At 49.1% G+C, this 19,786-nt stretch overlaps 1 protein-coding gene across 8 annotated transcripts in view; it reads right to left on the reverse strand.

Annotated features, from left to right (window-relative positions):
* Window positions 1–19,786, reverse strand: part of LOC137416279 (uncharacterized) — a 92,926-nt gene that overhangs the window by 68,712 nt on the left and 4,428 nt on the right. The window contains exon 1 of one of the 8 annotated variants that reach the window (XM_078770283.1): window positions 12,806–12,906. The exons of the other annotated variants lie outside the window; for them this stretch is intronic. Within the exon in view, the coding sequence (XP_078626409.1) occupies window positions 12,806–12,838 (33 nt within the window). The 5' untranslated portion in view covers window positions 12,839–12,906. Of the gene's footprint in view, window positions 1–12,805; window positions 12,907–19,786 lie in introns of those variants that run through there. 8 annotated transcript variants of the gene reach the window in all.

Here is a 19,786-nt window from a genome sequence, read left to right on the forward strand (position 1 = left end):
GTGAAGGACTTCCATGAAAAACGTACCTGTTCGCAAACAAACAGGTACGTTCACGTATAGAAACATCGATCGTGGGACCGTGGCGAATCTGCATATGGCGATGGCAAAATATCAGAAATTGAAGGGTTTTTTATTTATTTTAAACGATTCATATAAACATCCGTCACGCGTCACAATGAACGTCATGCAAACGCGAATGTTATGCGGGAGACCAAGCCTGAGAATGCTGGAGATTAAAGCTGAAATTTGGAAAACTAAATAGCCTATTTTACTCCTGGGGATCCCAGGATTACCCACCGAAAATATCTTTGCGATCGGTTCAGCAGTTTTTATGGTACCTTCGAACGGACAGACAGACGGACATTTGGTGAATTATAGTAAGATACTCTTGGTGAAAGAAAATAACTTTGGGGTGAACGCATTAACAAGTATTTACATTGGTAAAGGTTTATCATTGAAAAACCTGGACTTACATTTCGGCGATAGTCCACTGGCCTTGGTCACGGCAGATGTTGAAATGTCACTGATGGTCACTTCAACATCTGCCATGACCAAGGTGAGTGGATACTCGCCGAAACATTGGCTCCACCAATGTGAAAGTCCAGCTTTTTCAATCATAAACTTATACTGTTTTCATTCGACTAGATGAATAAAAACAACCAAATCTATTTAAGTATTTTAATTGTTTTTATGTTACAATTTACATTGTTACAATGTTACATATTACATATGTTACGTACAGGAAATATGTAGATCGTTATGATTTCAGTCCTACGAACACATATTAGCTAAAATTTACATTGTTACAATGTTACAGACAGCAATATTTACATTGTTACAATGTTACCTGTTAAATATTGTTTGGTTTTGAGTCTGTAAAGTGAGCCTAATAAAGGTTAAAGTTTGCCTCTCATAGTTAGTCACACAAGCAACATGTAGCCTTGCGATAGTATAGTTATGTCTTAGTATTTGTAAGCTTAGTCCTTTTCCTTTGTTTGTTCTGCGTTGAGTAGGAGCCAGGAGAATAGGCCCTACTGTCACCGATCATCCTACGTCCGTAGCGTCAATCCATTTTGCTAAACGTTGGTTGATCATGGAGAAGTTAACACGAGGCAGGCTAGGAGGACCGGGGCAGAGTCGAGGGCGGAGCGGCGGAAGCGCTGACGGTAAGCACGAGCCGCCAATCGGAGCTCAAAGGTGGTGACGGCGGCATGGCGTCACAGGGCGTGGTGAGAAGGTTCGAGTGAGTTCCAGAAGGTTCGGGGGGCGTAGCTATAAAATCCGCTGCGCAAAAGCCCTCGAGAGGAATTGCTGCGAGAGAGAAAGATAAAGGACTTGCATCGGAGGACTGAAGCAAAGGACTCGATGTAAAGGACTTGCAGCAAAGGACTCGAACTAAAGGACTTGCTGCGAGAGAGAAAGATAAAGGACTAGCGCAGGAAATCCGAGAGCAAAGGAGGACTCGCGGCAGTTGATGAACTTGATGAACTTCACGAACTTGCACAAGAGCGGTACAGATACGCGGGCGCAGCCAGATGCGCTTGAACCGAATACCGTGCATTTGGGACGCGCGAGTGAGAACGGCCGAGTAACCGCCAGCCGCGCTAAGTCCGCCCTTTGCCGTTCCACACCCAACATCTGCCTTGTTCGGGAGACGGGCCACGAGTCCCTGCCTTCGCCTGCCACCATCTTCGCGGGACGTGCCGGGGCCGTGGAGAGCCGGACGGGGACCATTTCTGGACGACCACGGTGACGCGTGGGGAACATCTACCCATCTGCAATTCCCTGTGTGAGTGTGAGCCGGGCCCGTTGTCCAAGGGATAAGTTAAGACTGCTTAAGGTTGCTCTGTGTCTCTTGTATATACGTGTGGGAAATAAATAAACCATTTGTTCTTCCTTTATTCCTGATTCGTCCGTTTCTGTGGTTTCTTCGATTGGCTAAGCGTGGTACAGGTAGATCCACTCCAATCGGGTTCCAGCATCTGAGTAACTGCGCAGACCATGTGTACGCAATCCGCTCGGCGTACTCAAACCACACGTGGTTCGTGCGAGGCTTGTTTCCTCGCTCCCAGTGCAGCGCGGGGAATTAGGTACGAGCGAGAAGTGGTCCCGAAACCCTACTCCGCGTGTGTCCGAGAGGGACATCTCAAGTCTCGGTTCCACCAAGCCCAGAAAGACATGGGGATTAATCCCCCCTTGATAAGGGGATTAAGGGCGGCATAGAGAACCATAACAATTGGTAGTCAGGAGTGGGATTTGTAACCCTACTAAATTTTTGTTGGACGAATTCGGCCCAAAATCACGAGCGACCGAAATTTAGTTTTAAAATTCAAAATTTTTAAATTTGTGCCATGGCTAGCCAAAGTGGTCGAATGCCAGTGGGGGGTAGAAAATGAGGTAGATGAGGAGGAATTAATGACCCAGGACCCACGGGAAGAATTGGGGGAAGAGGAGGAAGCAGAAGAAGGGCCGGCAGCAGGGGTAGAAAATGGCGGCACCTCGCACATGGCGGTGAGAGCCGAGCCCGCAGTGCCAACGGACTGGGGCCTATTTATGGCACAAATGAGGGCCTTTATGGTCAAGTCGGGTGAAGACATGAAAATGGAGGAGGACAAATCAAGAGCAGAAATGAGAGAAATAAAAGAAAGGTTAACTGGGTTGGAAAACAAAATGGGTGGCCAATTGAAAGAATTGGGGGACAAATCCACCCGGGAATTGGAAGAGGTGAAAAAGGGGCTGGAAAGCAAAATCGACACCCAAAAGAACGAATTGGAAAAGATGAGGGTGGTGTCGAAAAAGGAAATAAAAGAGGCAGGGAAGGACATGAGGCGCAAGCTGAGCGAGGACGTCGCAAAGGGACGCAACGGGATAACGTGGTGCGACGAGCGTGGGGAGAGTGAGGTAGAGCAGAGCGCAGCTAAGTGGACCGAGGCTATAGAAATCGCAACTCGGGGTGTGGAAAAGCCGACAGCCGCCGAATTGGAAAAGAAAATGTTATTGGCGCCGGCGGTCGTCGAGGTAGAAAAAGAAATAATTCAAATAGAAACAATTAGGGCCAAAGAGACGGCAGAGATAGAAAGTGAATCACGGGAGGGAGTGATGGAATATGTACAAAGTTCGTGTTCGCATCATGATGCCGGGCTTGCTAACTCAATGGAAAGTTTGCAGGTGGTGCTGCCGGAGAAGAAGGTCCCTAAGGTGAGCGGGAATGTGTTGGCGGGAAAAGGTTTTTGGCGCGCTTGGGATCAAGACGAAACCCGGGCGGTCGTGGAAGGGCCGCTGCGCGGTGTACGAGGGTGAATGGCGCGCGTGTGCGAGAAAAGTGTGCACCGGAGCGCGAGTGTATGTGGGAAGAGTGCATCAAAGAAGAGTGTGTTACAGAGTGTGCGATGGCCGAGGAGAGTGAGAGAAAATGCACACTGGAGCATGCTGTAGAGAGTGTGCAGGAGTGCACACCAGAGCGTGTGATTGAGTGTGCACCAGGAGAGTGCACACCCGTGGACGTTAAGGAGTACGTAACGAAAGAGTGTGCACGAGGGTGTGCGATGGTCGATTGTGTTACAGAGTGTGTAACGGAGTGCGTGAGTGGTATGAATGCACCAGGGTGTGCATGAGGGAGTGGGATAATGGAGTGTGTGAATGGCGTGAGTGCGCCTGGGTGGTGTGCACCTGAGTGTGCAAGAGAAGAGTGTGCACAGGAGAGTGCAGTAACGGAATGCATGGGGTGTATGGGGGCGCCTCGGTGTGCGAGTGTGGAATGGGTCTCTTGTGGTGAGAACGCGGCTCGAGCATCAACGCAGACTGGGGTAGCGTTTAGCGCGACGTATAGCCGACGTGAGCCCTCGGTGAGTGGTGTGCTTTGTGTGCTGTGGGGATCGGCGGGGATCGATGCCGCGGCGGTCTCACAAGGACCGCCGTGCACGGTTCATGCCGGCCCCCGCCCTGTATGGTTGGTGCCGCGTCGTGGTGGGAAAGGCGATCAGCACGGTTCAAGGGGAGGAAGGAGTGTTCAGAGCCGCACCCCCTGGCGGGTGCGATACTCCGACCGTGGGTGGTTGGGCCATCGTGCGTGGGACTGCAAGGCCTCGCGTAGGGATGGCGCTTTGAACCTTGGCCCTACCATGCCTCCTCCCCTGAATCGAAAATGCCGGACAGACCCAACCAACAGTAGACAAGCCACCCGCATGAATCGCTCGGCTTTGCGAAGCCGAGCTGTGAAAATGTATTTCCGCACGGAGAGGCTCAAGTATAGTGGACGAATGGCAGTAGTGTTGGGGAATGGTACCCAGCATGGGGGAATGGTAGTGTTACCATTCCTCAATCCGGGCTCATGAGCATTAGATTAGGGGGATGGCAGTGACAGGCACATGGGGGGCCAGCAATGGTTACCTCCATGGGGCACCGAAGCTAGCCGAGGGCGGGCTAGGATAATTGGTAGGGAATTAGATGACAGTAGAGGACAAGATTTAAGTAGAGACACTGTACTGTAGTAGGGGACGTAGAGAGGTTAGGTGGTTGATAATGACGATGGGAGTGCTTAGTTTAATGGGATGACGGGGAAGCATGAGTATTAGGGGAAAAGCAGATAGATAGATGATGCTGTGTGTGTGAGGATTTGTGAGTTGAAACAAAAAGCAACCGTGTTTGAGGTGTGTGTGGATAAAGGTGTGAAAGCACAAAAGGTGTGCGAATGTGGTATGGGAGCACAAAAGGGGTGTGAGGATATAAATTGGTGTGCGAATTAAGGGTGTGGAATGCTTGGTGTGGAATAAAAGGTGTGGAATGCATGGTGCGAATGAGTGAATGGGGGGAGATGGACCCATTCATGAATACCCAGGGAGGGTAGTTTAAAGCCATGTAGAGGGCTCAGGTAAATTGTTTGGATATTGACACCTGTGGTGCGGGAAGTGGCAAGTAGTGCTTTGGTTGGGTGCATGAGTCAGTGACTTGGCTGGGTGTGTGGCTTAATTGGTGCGTATGGTTATTGGAGCACTCCGCCACTGGTAGATTGTCGGCCAGGTGAGGCCGCAGGTAGGCTCCGGGAGCCAGTTAGAGTTGTGAGTAGTTGTTCAGTGGGGCCCGAGGATCCAAGGGAAGGACCCGGGTAGCCCAATGCCAAGGAGGGCATCAGAGGGGTAAAGAGCCAGGGAAGGGCCTTCCCCAGTTTAGGTAGTCGCAGGCACAGGTAAGCTCGGGTGGCGACTTCAGTGGCGGAGGGGCGCAGGTAGGTAGCCCTGCTAGTGAAGCCACACGACCCAGCCCCGAAATTGTGCAAGGGCACAGATTGAAAAATTGGGGAGTGAGACCCAAATTTGGATGGCACCGCTGAGTGGTCAATGGGGAATTCGGTTTTTAGAACCACATAGTTTAAAAAGGCCAATTGGCAGAGTATGACCCCTGGTAGTTTAAAAGTTAATGTCAGTAGCGTAGTTAGGATTTGAAGAGAATTCCCTTCGCGCCATCCACATGCCATTCACCGAGGATGACAAAGCTCAACACCAGCACCAATGCTTTGTAAACTGTTGAGTGAGTAAGACGCATCAGGACGTGATGAGACATTGTGGGTGTTCCATCCCTTCTTTCCTGGGAGGCGAATTTGGCTTAGAGGGGGATATGGGAGACAGGACACAGAGACGGAATTTGAATTTGTAAATACAGGGAAGGGCAAGGGTAGTGTAAGCTGACATTGGGGGGCACGGACGGTTAGGGACGAGCTTGCTCTGCTCGCTCTTCCACGCCCCTGCGCTGCATTACCTTGTATTGCTGTGTACCTCTGTGCCCTTTCTGCTTTGCCGGTTGTGCTTTGTCTCTCCCCCACCCCAGAACCATTTTGTAGGTGGAACTGGGGCAGTTGCACATTGCTGCACTTGTGCAGCACCCCTGCTGCACTTTGCTACATCGGTGCAGCTGAACTGCAAGGCACTTTGCTGCCGTATCCTTTGTTGTAACTTTGCTGCATGTGTGCAGCACTTGCTGCCACATACATCTTGCTGCACATTACCACATTACACACTATGGACCACAAGCTTTGTGGCCTTGCACCTCTGCTGTGCAGCACTTTGCTGCAAACTCACCTTGCATCTTCGGACCACTTGTTTTGAGTGGCATCAATGTCAAGCAGATGGACCATATAGGGTTGGCCTTGCTGGCAAATAAAAACGAACACACTTTTTGTACATTTTTATTATTGGTGTGCTAGGAAAGAAGAACTGTAAGTTTTATGCACACAGAAGATGCAGGAAGCAAGAAGAAGATGCGAGACACCAGCAGCAAATGTGAATTGTGAAATTTGATTTTTGAAATGTGTTTTTGTCCATTGCTGTGCTTTCTCTCCCCTCCAATCTTCTTTTCAAAAAGGACAGGTCCTGGGTCATAGAAATGTAAATAAGGTTAGGTTTTGTGCTTGTATATAAAAATGCTGCCCACCGGCTTTATGTTTAGTTTGAAAATAATACCGCAATTTGGTTAATTGTGGGCGTGAGTTTGTAAGTTAGCAACTCAACGCAATAGGTGGGACATATTTAGTGTTGTAAAACTGTCGCATACACGGGTTAGAATAAATGTAAAGGGGAACCACATCTAAGTGTCACACATAATTAAAAGTTAGTCCAAAATCTTTCTCAAAACTGGTCGTTCCAGTTTTTGTAGGTTCGACTCGGGGACGTGTCTGACGAGGGAGGGGGGCAGTGTTGCGGTTTTGAGTCTGCAAAGTGAGCCTAATAAAGGTTCAAGTTTGCCCCCCATAGTTAGTCACACACGCAACATGTAACCTCACGATAGTATAGTTCTGTCTTAGTATTTGTAAGCTTAGTCCTTTTCCTTTGTTAGTTCTGCGTTGAGTAGGAGCCAGGAGAATAGGCCCTACTGTCACCGATCATCCTACGTCCGTAGCCTCAATCCATTTTGCTAAACGTTGGTTGATCATGGAGAAGTTAACACGAGGCAGGCTAGGAGGACCGGGGCGGAGTCGAGGGCGGAGCGGCGGAAGCGCTGGCGGTAAGCACGAGCCGCCAATCAGAGCTCGGAGGTGGTGACAGTGGCGTGGCGTCACATGGCATGGTGAGAAGGTTCGAGTGAGTTCCAGAAGGTTCGGGGGGCGTAGCTATAAAACCCGCTGCGCGAAAGCCCTCGAGAGGACTTGCTGCGAGAGAGAAAGATAAAGGACTTGCATCGGAGGACTGAAGCAAAGGACTCGATGTAAAGGACTTGCTGCGAGTGGGAAAGATAAAGGACTAGTGCGGGAAAGCCGAGAGCAAAGGAGGACTCGCGGCAGTTGATGAACTTGATGAACTTCACGCACTTGCACGAGAGCGGTACAGATACGCGGGCGCAGCCAGACGCACTTGAACTGAATATCGCGCATTTGAGACGCGCGAATGAGAACGCCTGAGTAACCTCCAGCCGCGTTAAGTCCGCCCTTTGCCATTCCGCCCCAACATCTGCCTTGTTTGGGAGACGCGCCATGGGTCCCTGCCTTCACCTGCCACCCTCTTCGCGGGACGTGCCGGGGCCGTGGAGAGCCGGACGGTGACCATCTCTGGACGACCACGGCGACACGTGGGGAACATCTACCCATCTGCGATTCCCTGTGTGAGTGTGAGACGGGCCCGTTGTCCAAGGGATAAGTTAAGACTGCTTAAGGTTGCTCTGTGTCTCTTCATCCTTGAACCTTGTATATACGTGTGGGAAATAATTAAACCCTTTGTTCTTCCTTTCTTCCTGATTCGACCGTTTCTGTGGTTTCTTCGATTGGCTAAGCGTGGTACGGGTAGAACATCTCCAATCAGGTTCCAGCATCTGAGTAACTGCGCGGACCACGTGTACGCAATCCGCTCGGCGTACTCAAACCACACGTGGTTCGTGCGAGGCTTGTTTCCTCGCTCCCAGGGCAGCGCGGGGAATTAGGTTTCGAGCGAGAAGTGGTCCCAAAACCCTACTCTGCGTGTGTCCGAGAGGGACGTCTCAAGTCCCGGTTCCGCCAAGCCCAGAAAGACACGGGGATTAATACCCCCTTGATAAGGGGATTAAGGGCGGCATAGTAAACCGTAACAATATGTTACATACAGGAAATATTTACATTGCTACAATGTTACATATTACATATTGTTGCGCATCTCTGTGCCGGCCTTTTACCATTACCAAGGGGGGATTAGTCCCCTTGTCTTACTAGCCGACGGGACCCGGGACGATGATGTCCTTCCCGGACAGCGTGAAGTAGGGTCGCAGGACTAATCACTATTGCCTAATTACGCGCGCTGACCGGAAACGAGGAAATAAGCCCCGCCCGAATCGCGGGTGTTGGTGGAAACACCGAGTGGTAGCGAACCCGTGACCCGAGCCGTTATCAGTGACTAAAACCTGATCCAAGCGGTTCGTAATCGTGCCACACTTACCCAATGGAGGAAATCACGGAGACGGTCGAATTTGGAAGAAAGGAATAACAAGGTTTATTTACACTTTGTACAATAAGAAGAAGAAGAATACACAGTGCAGCCTTAAACAGTCTTATACTTATCCCAAGACAAACGGGCCCGTCACACTCACACACACTCACACGGGGTTGCAGACGAACAGGTCGATGGTCCAGGGATGGCGTCCAGGCAGCTCCCTCTCCAGTCCCCAACTCGCACCGCGAAGTAGATGAACACAGTGGCCAGGAGCTCTCCACGTGTCGTTGGCGCGTACGGGATTATTATGGGCCAAACGGCAGGGCTGGCTTTGGCGGTTACACTTGTGGCTCTGCGGCCGCGTATGTAATAAGCGAATAGTTTGATAAACGTGAACAATGCGCCTCTCAATCAATGGCCTCAAAACTGTCGTGTGCGCACCTGTCCTCTCAATGCAGTTCTCACAAGAGTGCTCTGGATCAGTTCTCTCAATACCAGTGCTTCGAGTCCTCCTCATAAGTCCTCTTCCAGCCAGTTCTGTTCAAGGGCTTTGTGCGCTGGCTTATATAGCCTTGTCCAGCGAACCCTCTCAAACTCACTCGACGCTCTGTACCATGCCCTATCAAGCCATGCCCTCTCAGCCCTGGTTGGCTGTTGCCCTTACCGTCACCGCCTCTGATGTGCTGCTTGTCGCAGCCATACCCCGACCCTCACGCTCCTTCTTTTCAGGCCTACCTCGTGGTTACCCGACTAGTTTGAGCGAGCGAAGGGCAGCTAATGCTGCTGGCCGCCAAAGCGTAACAAACTTGAGGGATGCCAAATGGGGCACGGGATCGAGTTTGCCCATGATGGAAATTGGAGGGTGGCCGCAAAATGAAAAGGACCTTAGCTCATTTATTTACACAACGCAGATGTCACAAGGGAAATGGCCTACTTTTACACATACTATGACATAACTAATTCTAATGGGCCTACGTGTTGCTTGTAGACTAACTATGGGGGGCAAACCTTTAACCTTTAATGATGTCATATTTACACTCAAACCCGCAACAATATGTTACATGCAGGACATATGTAGATCGTTATTATTTCAGTACTACAAATACATATTAACTAAAATTTACATTGGTACAATGTTACATATTACATACAGGAAATATTTACATTGTTACATATGTTACATACTGGAAATATGTAGATCATTTTAATTTCAGTATTATAAACACATATTAACTAAAATTTACATTGTTACAATGTTACCTGTTACATATGTTACATACAGGAAATATTTACCTTCCTACATGTTACATATGTTACATACAGGAAATATTTACATTGTTACAATGTTACAAGTTACATATGTTGCATACAGGAAATATTTACATTGTTACATATCTACGATATAAGAGAGATGTCTGTCTGTCTGTCTGTGTGTTGCCGTTTTTCTCAGAGATGGCTGAACGGATCTTCGTCAAACTTTCAGAGGTTCATCAGTGAGTTCCTGGGAGTGTTTTAGGCAAAAAGAAATGAAGAAAAAAAGATCGTTTTTTGGAGTTCAAATTTTTTTTTCCGCTCGATAGTGCCTAAGCCTTTTAAAATGAATGACAGTTATATACAAGTACACATTCACATAAATAAATACAAAACAATCACCAGACATTTGAATAAAAATAAATCAAACAATTCCGGAAGTGTACGAAGTTGGTAGTACGGCTGCTTCTCCTTCCTGATCGGCATCACACTTAACTCAGAAACATGAGCCACATTCACCCACCAGCATATATATGAACCCCCTTCCTCTCCTGCCTCCCCCCCCTCTCCCCTCCCCTTCCCCACCTCTCCCACCCCTTCCCCATTCTCACCCCTCCCTCCCCCTTCCCCCCTTCACCACCCCCTCCCCATTTTACCCCCCTTCTCCCCACCCTCCCCCTTCCTCCCCTCCACCCCTTCCCCCTCTCCCCCTCCCCTCCACTTCCCCCTCCCCTCCAACCCCCCTCCCCTTCCAACCCTCCCCTCCCTTCCCCACCCTTTCCCCCCTCCCCCACCCCTTTCCCCTTCTCCCCTCCCTCCTCCTTCCCCCTTTCCCCCCTTCCCCTCCCTATCACCCTCTCTCCCTCCCTCACCCTCCCCCTCCCCCCTTCCTCCCCTCCACCCCTTCCTCCTCTCCCCCTCCCCTCCAACCCCATCCCCTCCTCTTCCCACCCCCTCCCCTCCCCTTCCCCCCTCGCCTCCCCCTCCCCCCCTCCCCCACCCGGCAATGCCGGGTACTTCTGCTAGTCTTATATACAGGAAATATTTACAGTTACATATGTTATATACAGGAAATATTTACATTGTTACATATGTTACATACAGGAAATATTTACATTGTTACAATGTAACATATTACATACAGGAAATATTTACATTGTTACATATGTTATATACAGGAAATATTTACATTGTTACGATGTTACATATGTTACATCCAGGAAATATTTACATTGTTACAATGTTACATACTGGAAATATGTAGATCATTTTAATTTCAGTACTACAAACACATATTAACTAAAATTTACATTGTTACAATGTTACATATGGTACATACAGGAGATATTTACATTGTTACATATAGGAAATATTTACATTGTTACAATATCACATATTACATGTTACATACAGGATATATTTGCATTGTTACAATGCTACATACATATGTTATTTTCAGGAGATATTTACATTGTTACAATGTTACATATTACATATGTTACATACAGGATATATTTGAATTGTTACAACTAGAGAGATACCCGTGCTACGCACGGGTGGGAGGCCTGAAGCAAACAGGCAATGCAGATACGGCGAATGCTAAAGCATGAAACCAATAAATTCCACATTCCTGTAGCACCTTCAGTTGCACGTCAGACATGGACAGCAAGTTCGTGAAGGACTTCCATGAAAAACGCACCCGTTCGCAAACAAACGGGTACGTTCACGTATAGAAACATCGATCGTGGGACCGTGGCGAATCTGCATATGGCGATGGCAAAATATCAGAAATTGAAGGTTTTTTTATTTTAAACGATTCATATAAACATCCGTTGAATTATATCACACGCAAATCATCAAAATCTAAACAGTATCTTTAGAATTTCAATAAAAGCCACATCACTGTTCATATCGGTAAATATTATTCCATCATGTTTCAAATCGTGATCGATACACTATGATCGTGATCGTGAATCGTGATCGATAATCGTGTTCACAATCGCTATGTCGTATGTACTCCCGATACATGTACAAAATTTCCGATACGTGTAACTGTACGAAATCAATAGTGAAGAGGATTTTGAGCCGAAAGCTGTTACGGCCTTGGCAAGATCGATGGAGACAGCGATCTGTTAGCGATCGATGGAGACATGTTGCTTTCCCGGGTGCAGCCGTTTGTGCGTCGTCACAATGAGAACAATGAACGTCATGCGAACGCGAATGTTATGCGGGAGTCCAAACCTGAGAATGCTGGAGACTAACGCTGAAATTAGGAAAACTAAATAGCCTATTTTACTCCTGGGGATCCCAGGATTATCCACCCAAAATATCTTTGCGATCGGTTCAGCAGTTTTTACGGTACCTTCGAACAGACAGACAGACAGACGGACATTTGGTGAATTATAGTAAGATGTTACATACATATGTTATATACAGGAGATATTTACATTGTTACAATGTTACATATTACATGTTACATACAGGAAGTGTTTAAATAGTTACAATGTTACATATGTTACAATGTTACATATTACATATGTTACATGCAGGAAATATTTACATTGTTACATATTTTACATACAGGAAGTATTTACATTGTTACATATGTTACATACAGGAAACATTTACATTGTTACATATGTTACATACAGGAAATATTAATATCATTAGAATGTTACATATATCTTATGTTACATACAGGAAATATTTACATTGTTAAATGTTACAGAACAATTTATTACATTGTTACAATATATTGTTACAGTTTTGCATGACCCCCATTCCCTTACCAAGGGGAGATTAAGCCCCTTGTTCTCCTTGGTTCGTCGCAACCGCGAGACTTGAGTCGCCACTTCCGGTCAGACGCGGGACAGGGTGTCGGGACAATGTTCGCACGTACCTAAGTACCCACGCCACGGCGGAGGCGGGGATCAAGTCTCGCACGAACCACGCGTAATTTGAGAGAACCCGAGCGGATGGTGCACCACATGGTCCGTGCTCTTACCTTGTTATTGGAACCCGATCAGAGGGATATAATTCGTACCATGCTCAGTCAATAATGGAAAAGACAAGACGGTCCAATCAAATAAATAACAGGTTTAATAATTATTATTTACAATGATCCGTAGCAGAAGCAGAGACACAGGGCAGATCTTAGTCAGTCTTACCTTATTTCCCAGACAATGGGTCCATTCACACATTCAGGGGGATGAAGGAGGAAAAGTTCATGCACTGAACGTGCCCGCTTGGTCGTTCAGGAACAGCTCACCCGGCGTGGCCCTCTTGCGGTCACAGCACGTCCCTCGACGAAGGAAGGAAGGCAGGCGGGAGGGATCCTCGTGGCGCGTATCTCGAACAAAGGCAGGCAGGAAAATATGCGCATATCTCGCCCGGCATGGCGGTCCTTCACAGCGCGATTAATACAACTCCGCGCTTTCGCTCTCGTAATTCAACGGAGGATCTGTGTCAGCTCAACCGCGAACTCAACTTGTAACTCAATTCAGCAGAGGACCCCGGCTCATAACTTGATTCACACTGCGCACTCTCAGAACTGTTAACTTGGTTCAGCGCATCTCTACTCAGAACTTGTTCAACACCGCGCACTCTCAGAACTCTTAACTAGCGCCTCTTCCTTCTCATATCCGAGGTGGGGGCTTCGGGCACAGGGTTATATGGTTCCGCCCTGGCCCGCATCAAATGTTCCAAACCACGCCTTTTGCCGCAGTGCTAAGCCACTCCCCTCGAGCCCTGATTGGCGGCTCGTGATTACCGGTCACTCCCCCACTCCTTCTGTCCCGCCTTCCTTCGGCCTGGATCGACTTGTCAGGCCGGCCTCGTGATGATTTGCGCCAAAACTCAAAGTATCCAGGCAGCATAAGCATTGGAAGGAGACCTAACTCTCATTATTCTACTCAACGCAAAACTAACACAGAAAAAGGACTACACTTACATTCACTATGAAATAACTGAACTATCGCGAGGCTACGTGTTGTAGTGTGACTAACTATGAGGGGAAATTAACCTTTATTTGTAAAAACACAAAACTGCAACATTACCCCCCTCCCTCGTCAGACTCGTCCCCGAGTCAAACCCAACAACTGAAACGACCGGTTAGAGAATGACATGCAAAATTAACTTTACTTTTACATGTGACATATAGGTGTGGTTTCCCCTAACATTTACTCTGACCCGTGTATGCGACAGTTTTAAAACACTAAATATGTCCCTCCTATTGCGTTGAGTAGCTACATATCAGATTCACGCCCACAACTAACCGAATTCCGGAATTTGTCAAATGAAACACATAGCCGGTGGGCAGCATTTTTATATTTACAAGCACAGAGACTTAATCTTATTTACAATTCTATGACCCAGGACCTGTCCTTTTTGGAAGAGAAGATTGGAGGGGGAGAGAAAGCACAGCAAAACATAACACACTCATAATCATAACACTTGCTGCTTGCTTCTTGCATCTTGCTTCTTGCTTCTTCTGTGTGCATATATCAAACCGGCTAGCCCCCGGACCGGCATACAGGCCATTTTTGATCTTCAGGGCTACCTAAACTTAGACATCTTCTCATCCCTAGCACACCATAATAAAAAGGCACAAAAAATGCTTTTATTTCGTTTAATTTATTTTTCTATGCCAGGCAGTGCACACTCCCATGTGGTCCGACTGCGTGACATTAACGCCACTCAAAACAAGAGGTCCGAAGATGCAAGATGATTTTGCAACAAAGTGCTGCACAGCAGAGGTGCAAGGCCACAAAGCTTGTGGTCCATAGTGTGTAAGGTGCAGCAAAGGGTTTGCGGCAGCAAAGTGCTGCACAGGTGCAGTAAAGTTACAGCAAAAGGATACGGCAGCAAAGTGCTTCGCAATTCGGCTGCACAGATATAGCAAGGTGCAGAAGGAATGCTGCACAGGTCGATGGTACTGCACCGCTCCACCTCTGAAATGGTCCTGGGGTGGGGGGAGAGACAAAGCACGACCAGCAAAGCGGAAAGGACGCAACGGCACACAGAAACACAAGGTAATGCAACGCGAGGGGCACGGAAGAGCAAGCAGAGCAGGCTCATCCTTAGCCTTCCGTACCCCCAACCGACGGCCTACACTACCCGAGCCCTCCTTGTATTTACAATTCGTCTCTACGTCTTGTCTCTCATATCCCCCTCTATCTCAAATTCGTCTCCCAATCCCTCCCAGGATGGAAGGAAAGGAAAAAACACAACGTCTCATTACATCATGATGCGTCTTACAACTCAAACGGCTTACAGATCCCTGGTGTGGAGCTTCGTCCTCCTCGGTGATTGGCTGTGAATGGTGCGAAGGGATTTCTCTCATCCTAACTACACTACTGACATTTACTCTGTTAGACTGCCCAGGGTCATACCCTGCCAATCCGCCATCTTTAAACTATGTGGTTCTAAGAACCCGAATTCCCATTGGCCACTCTGTGGTGCCCTTTGAAATTTGGGTTTCACTCCCACAAATTTTCTCTCTGTGCCCTCGCACAATTTCGGGGCTGGGTCGTGTGGCTCCACTAGCAGGTCTACCTACCTGCACACCTCCACCACTGAAGTCGCCACCCGAGCTTACCTGCTCCTGCGACTACCTAACTGGGGAAGGCCCCTCCTGGCACTTTACCCCCTGACGCCCACCTTGGCATTGGGCAACCCGGGTCCTTCCCTTGGATCCTCGGGCCCCACTCACAACTACTCTAACCGCTCTCAGAGCCTACCTGCGGCCTCAACTGGCCGACAAACTACCAGTGGCGGAGTGCCCCAATAACCACATGCACCAATTAAGCCACACGCCCAGCCATTCACTGACTCATGCACCCAACAAAACACTTCGTTCTACTACCCGCACCACAGGTGTCAATATCCATACAAATTTTGCCGATACCCTCTACCTGGCTTTACCCTACCCCCCCCCCCCCCCCCCCCCGGGCTTTCGCGAATGGGTTCCACCTCCCCCCATTCACTCCTTCGCACCATGCATTCCACACCTTCTATTCCACACCAAGCAAGCATTCCACACTACTTATTCACACACCATTTATCTCACACACCTTTTGTCTCGCACACCTTTTGTGCTCACACACCTCAAACCAATTCCACTTATTGTCACACACAAATCCTCACACACACAGCATCATCTATCTGACTGTTTTTCCCTAAAACTCGTGCTTCCCCGTCGTCCCTTTAGACTATGCACTCCCTTGTCATTATCAACAATCTAATCTACCTACGTCCCCACTACAGTCCAGGGGTCACTACTTAAATCTCAGTCTCTTCAGTCTGCTAATTCCCTAATATTATCCTAGCCCTCCCTCAGCTAGCTTTGGTGCCCCATGGAGGTAACCATTGCTGGCATCCACAGGTGCCTATCACTGCCATCCCCCTAAACTAATGCTCATGGGCCCTGTGTGAGGAATGGTTAAACTACCATTCCTCCACGAACGATACACTAATCTTGTCAGTCCGCTGCACTCGAGCCTCTCCATGTGGATGTACTTTGTCATGGCTCGGCCTCGCAGGGCCGAGCGATCCATTCAGGTGGTTGGTCGACTGTATGGGGTGTCCATCCGGCATTTTCGATCCAAAGGGGGAGGTATGGATGGGCAGAGGGGCAAGGCCCCATCCCTGCGCGGGGCCTCGCGGTCCCACGCACGATGGCCCAACCGGCCACGGTTGGAGCACCGCACCCTCCAAGGTGCGCGGCTCCGAAATCTCCTACCTCCCCTTGAACCTCGCCGATTGCCTTTGCCACCACGGCATGGCACCAACCATACAGTGCGGGGCAGCACGAATCGTGCAGGTCGGTCCTTGTGAAACCGCCGCGGCACCGATCCCCGCCGGTCCCTGCTGCACACAACTCACCGGGGGCTCACGTCTGCTACCCGTCCCGCTAAACGCTACCCCGGTTGGTGTCGATGCTTGAGCCACATTCTCACCACTCATGACGCACTCCGCACTCACACACCCAGGCATGCCCGCACCTCCCATACACTCCGTTACTTCACACACTCCTTACACATTCTCTGGTGTGCATTCTCCCTCACACTCCGTACTTGTACCTGCACACCTAGGTGCACTCACGCCTCTCACACACCCCTTTAAACACTTTTCCCGCACACAGTCCGGTGTGCATTCTCCCTCACACTCTGTAACATGCTCGGGTGTGCACTCCTGCACACACTCTGTAACACACTCTTCTGTTACACACTCCATAACACCCTCGGGTGTGCACTCTCCTGTTACACACCCAATCATCGCACCCTGGCACATACTTTTCTCGCTCATGCTTCGGCGCACACTCTCTCTCATACTTCATACCAGTCGCCCTCGTACACCGCACAATGGACCTTCCGCGACCACCCAGGTCTCGCCTCTGCCCCCAAGCGCGCCAAAAACCCATTCGCGCCAAACACATTCACGCCCTTTTTTCCACTCACCCCAGGGTCCTCCTTCCCCGGCAGCACCTGCAAACTTTTATTGGGGTTAGCAAGCACGGCATCACGGTGTGAATACGAACTTTGTGTGCATTCCATTACCTTCTCCCGTGATTTATTTTCTGATTCTACCGTCTCTTCGGCCCCAATGATTTCTTTTTCTTCGACGACGGCCGGTGCCCATAAAATTTCTTTTTCCGATTCAACCCTCGCCGGCGCCCCCGAAATTTCTTTGTCCAATTCGACGATCGTCGGTTTTTCTACACCCTGCGTCGTGATTTCCATATCCCCGGTCAACTTGGCTGTCCTTTGCTCAAGCTCGCTCCCCACGCGTTCCTCACATCGCTTCACCTCGTCGCGTACCACCGCGACCTTCCCGCTCGACCTGCGCCCAATGTCCTCGCCTGCCTTCTTCATATCCCTCTTTGACTCCGCCATCATCTATCTATAATTCTAGTAATCTCTCTGTGTGTGTGTGTGTGTGTGTGTGTGTGTGTGTGTGTCTGTGTGTCTGTGTGTCTGTTTGTCTGTGACCGCTGTTTCTCGACAACCACGGGTCCGATATACTTGAAACTTGCCAGGTATATTGCTGGGGACCCGAGGATGTGCCTTTTCAACGTTTCATATTAATCGGACAAGTAGTTACCGAGCTATGTCCAAAAAACGATTCAACCAATCAGAGAGCAGCGAGCTATCACGTGTGCCGAACGTGGCGAACAGACTCTGCCTCGGACGGCACATTTGAGAGCGTATTCATTTATTTCACGTTGGCAAAAATATTTTGGTGCTATGTTGGCGTTAAACTATGTTTTAAAACTAATTAAAACTAATTTGCGATTCATCGTAACTGCGATATGCGACCCTCCGGAGCTCCTGTGAGAGCGTGTGCCATTACGGATAGTAATTCAATTAAAAACATGATGCGTGATGTGAGATGCGTGATGTGAGAGCGTACGGGTACGGCTATGGCGATTTAGCCGTTCGCTTTGGCTTTGCGAATGGACCAAACCATTTCATGTAAATAGAGGGGGGGGGGTAGTCACCGTACTCGCAAGCCGTTCGCTTTGGCTTTGCGAATGGACCAAACCATTTCATGTAAATAGAGGGGGGGGGATATAATTTTAGATATATATATAGTACGGGCATGCCCTAGTTTTTTTTAATTTCATGAGTCATTTGAACACCCATTTTGTTAATTTCCCTGGTGGATTTGTTCCCCTGGGCATACATTTTGTTTTCTTCATCCCACTTGATCAAAAATGTCATAATTTGTGCCATAAAAAGGTCCACATCCATTGGCGCTGCGGGCTCGGCCCTCGCCGCAACATGCAAGGCGCCGCCATTGTCTTTACCAGCTGCCGCACCCTTTCCAGCTTCCACTACCAACTGTCTCTGCAGGTCCTGAGTCATTAATTTTTCCTTATCATCTATCCCTCCCGGCATTCGACCGCCTTGGCCAGCCATGGTACGAATACAATTAGGCTTTTAACAAACAAAATTTCGTTCGCTCATAATTTCGAGTGCATGAAGCGCACTCCAGGTCCAATCCCACTCCTGACACCAAATGTTACGGTTTTGCCGCGACCCCCATTCCCTTACCAAGGGGAGATGAAGACCCTTGTTCTCCTTGGGTCATCGCAACCGCGAGACTTGAGTTGCCACTTCCGGTCAGACACGGGACAGGGTTTTGGGACAATGTTCGCACGTACCTAAGTACCCACGCCACCGCGGAAGCGGCGATCACGTCTCGCACGAACCACGCGTAATTTGAGTGCACCCGTGCGGATGGCGCACCATGTGGTGCCCGATCAGAGCGATATAAGTCGCACCACGCTCAGTCAATAATGGAAAAGACGAGACTGTCGAATCAAGGAAATAACAGGTTTAATAATTATTATTTACAATGATCGGTACCAGAAGCAGAGACACAGGGCAGAGCTTAGTCAGTCTTAACTTATTACCCAGACAATGGGCCCACTCACACATTCAGTGGGATGAAGGTGGAAAAGTTCATGCGCTGAACGCGCTGGCTTGGTCGTTCAGGAACAGCTCACCCGGCGTGGCCCTCTTGCGGTCACAGCACGTCCCTCGACGAAGGCAGGCAGGCAGGCTGGAGGGATCCTCGCAGCGCGTATCTCGAACAAATGCAGGCAGCAAAATATGTGCGTCTCTCGCCCGGCACGGCGGTCCTTCACAGCGCGATTAATACAACTCCGTGCTTTCGCTCTCATAATTCAACGGAGGAACTGCCTCAAGCTCAACCGCAAACTCAACTTGTAACTCAATTCAGCAGAGGACCCCAGCTCATAACTTGATTCAACACCGCGCACTCTCAGAACTGTTAACTTGGTTCAGCGCTCCTCTCCTCAGAACTTGTTCAACACCGCGCACTCTCAGAACTCTTAACTAGCGCCTCTCCCTTCTCATATCTGGTGTGGGGGCTTCGGGTACAGGGTTATATGGTTCCGCCCTGGCCCGCATCGAATGTTCCAAATCACGCCTTTTGCCGCAGTGCTAAGCCACTCACCTCGAGCCCTGATTGGCGGCTCGTGCTTACCGGTCACCCCCCCCCCACTCCTTCTGTCCCGCCTTCCTTCGGCCTGGATCGACATGTCAGGCCGGCCTCGTTGTGATTTGCGCCAAAACTCAAAGTGTCGAGGCAGCATAAGCTTTGGAAGGAGACCTAACTCTCAT

This window comes from Myxine glutinosa, chromosome 1 (genome assembly GCF_964187855.1).
Source record: "Myxine glutinosa chromosome 1, kmMyxGlut1.1, whole genome shotgun sequence".
Taxonomy (NCBI): Eukaryota; Metazoa; Chordata; class Myxini; order Myxiniformes; family Myxinidae; genus Myxine; species Myxine glutinosa.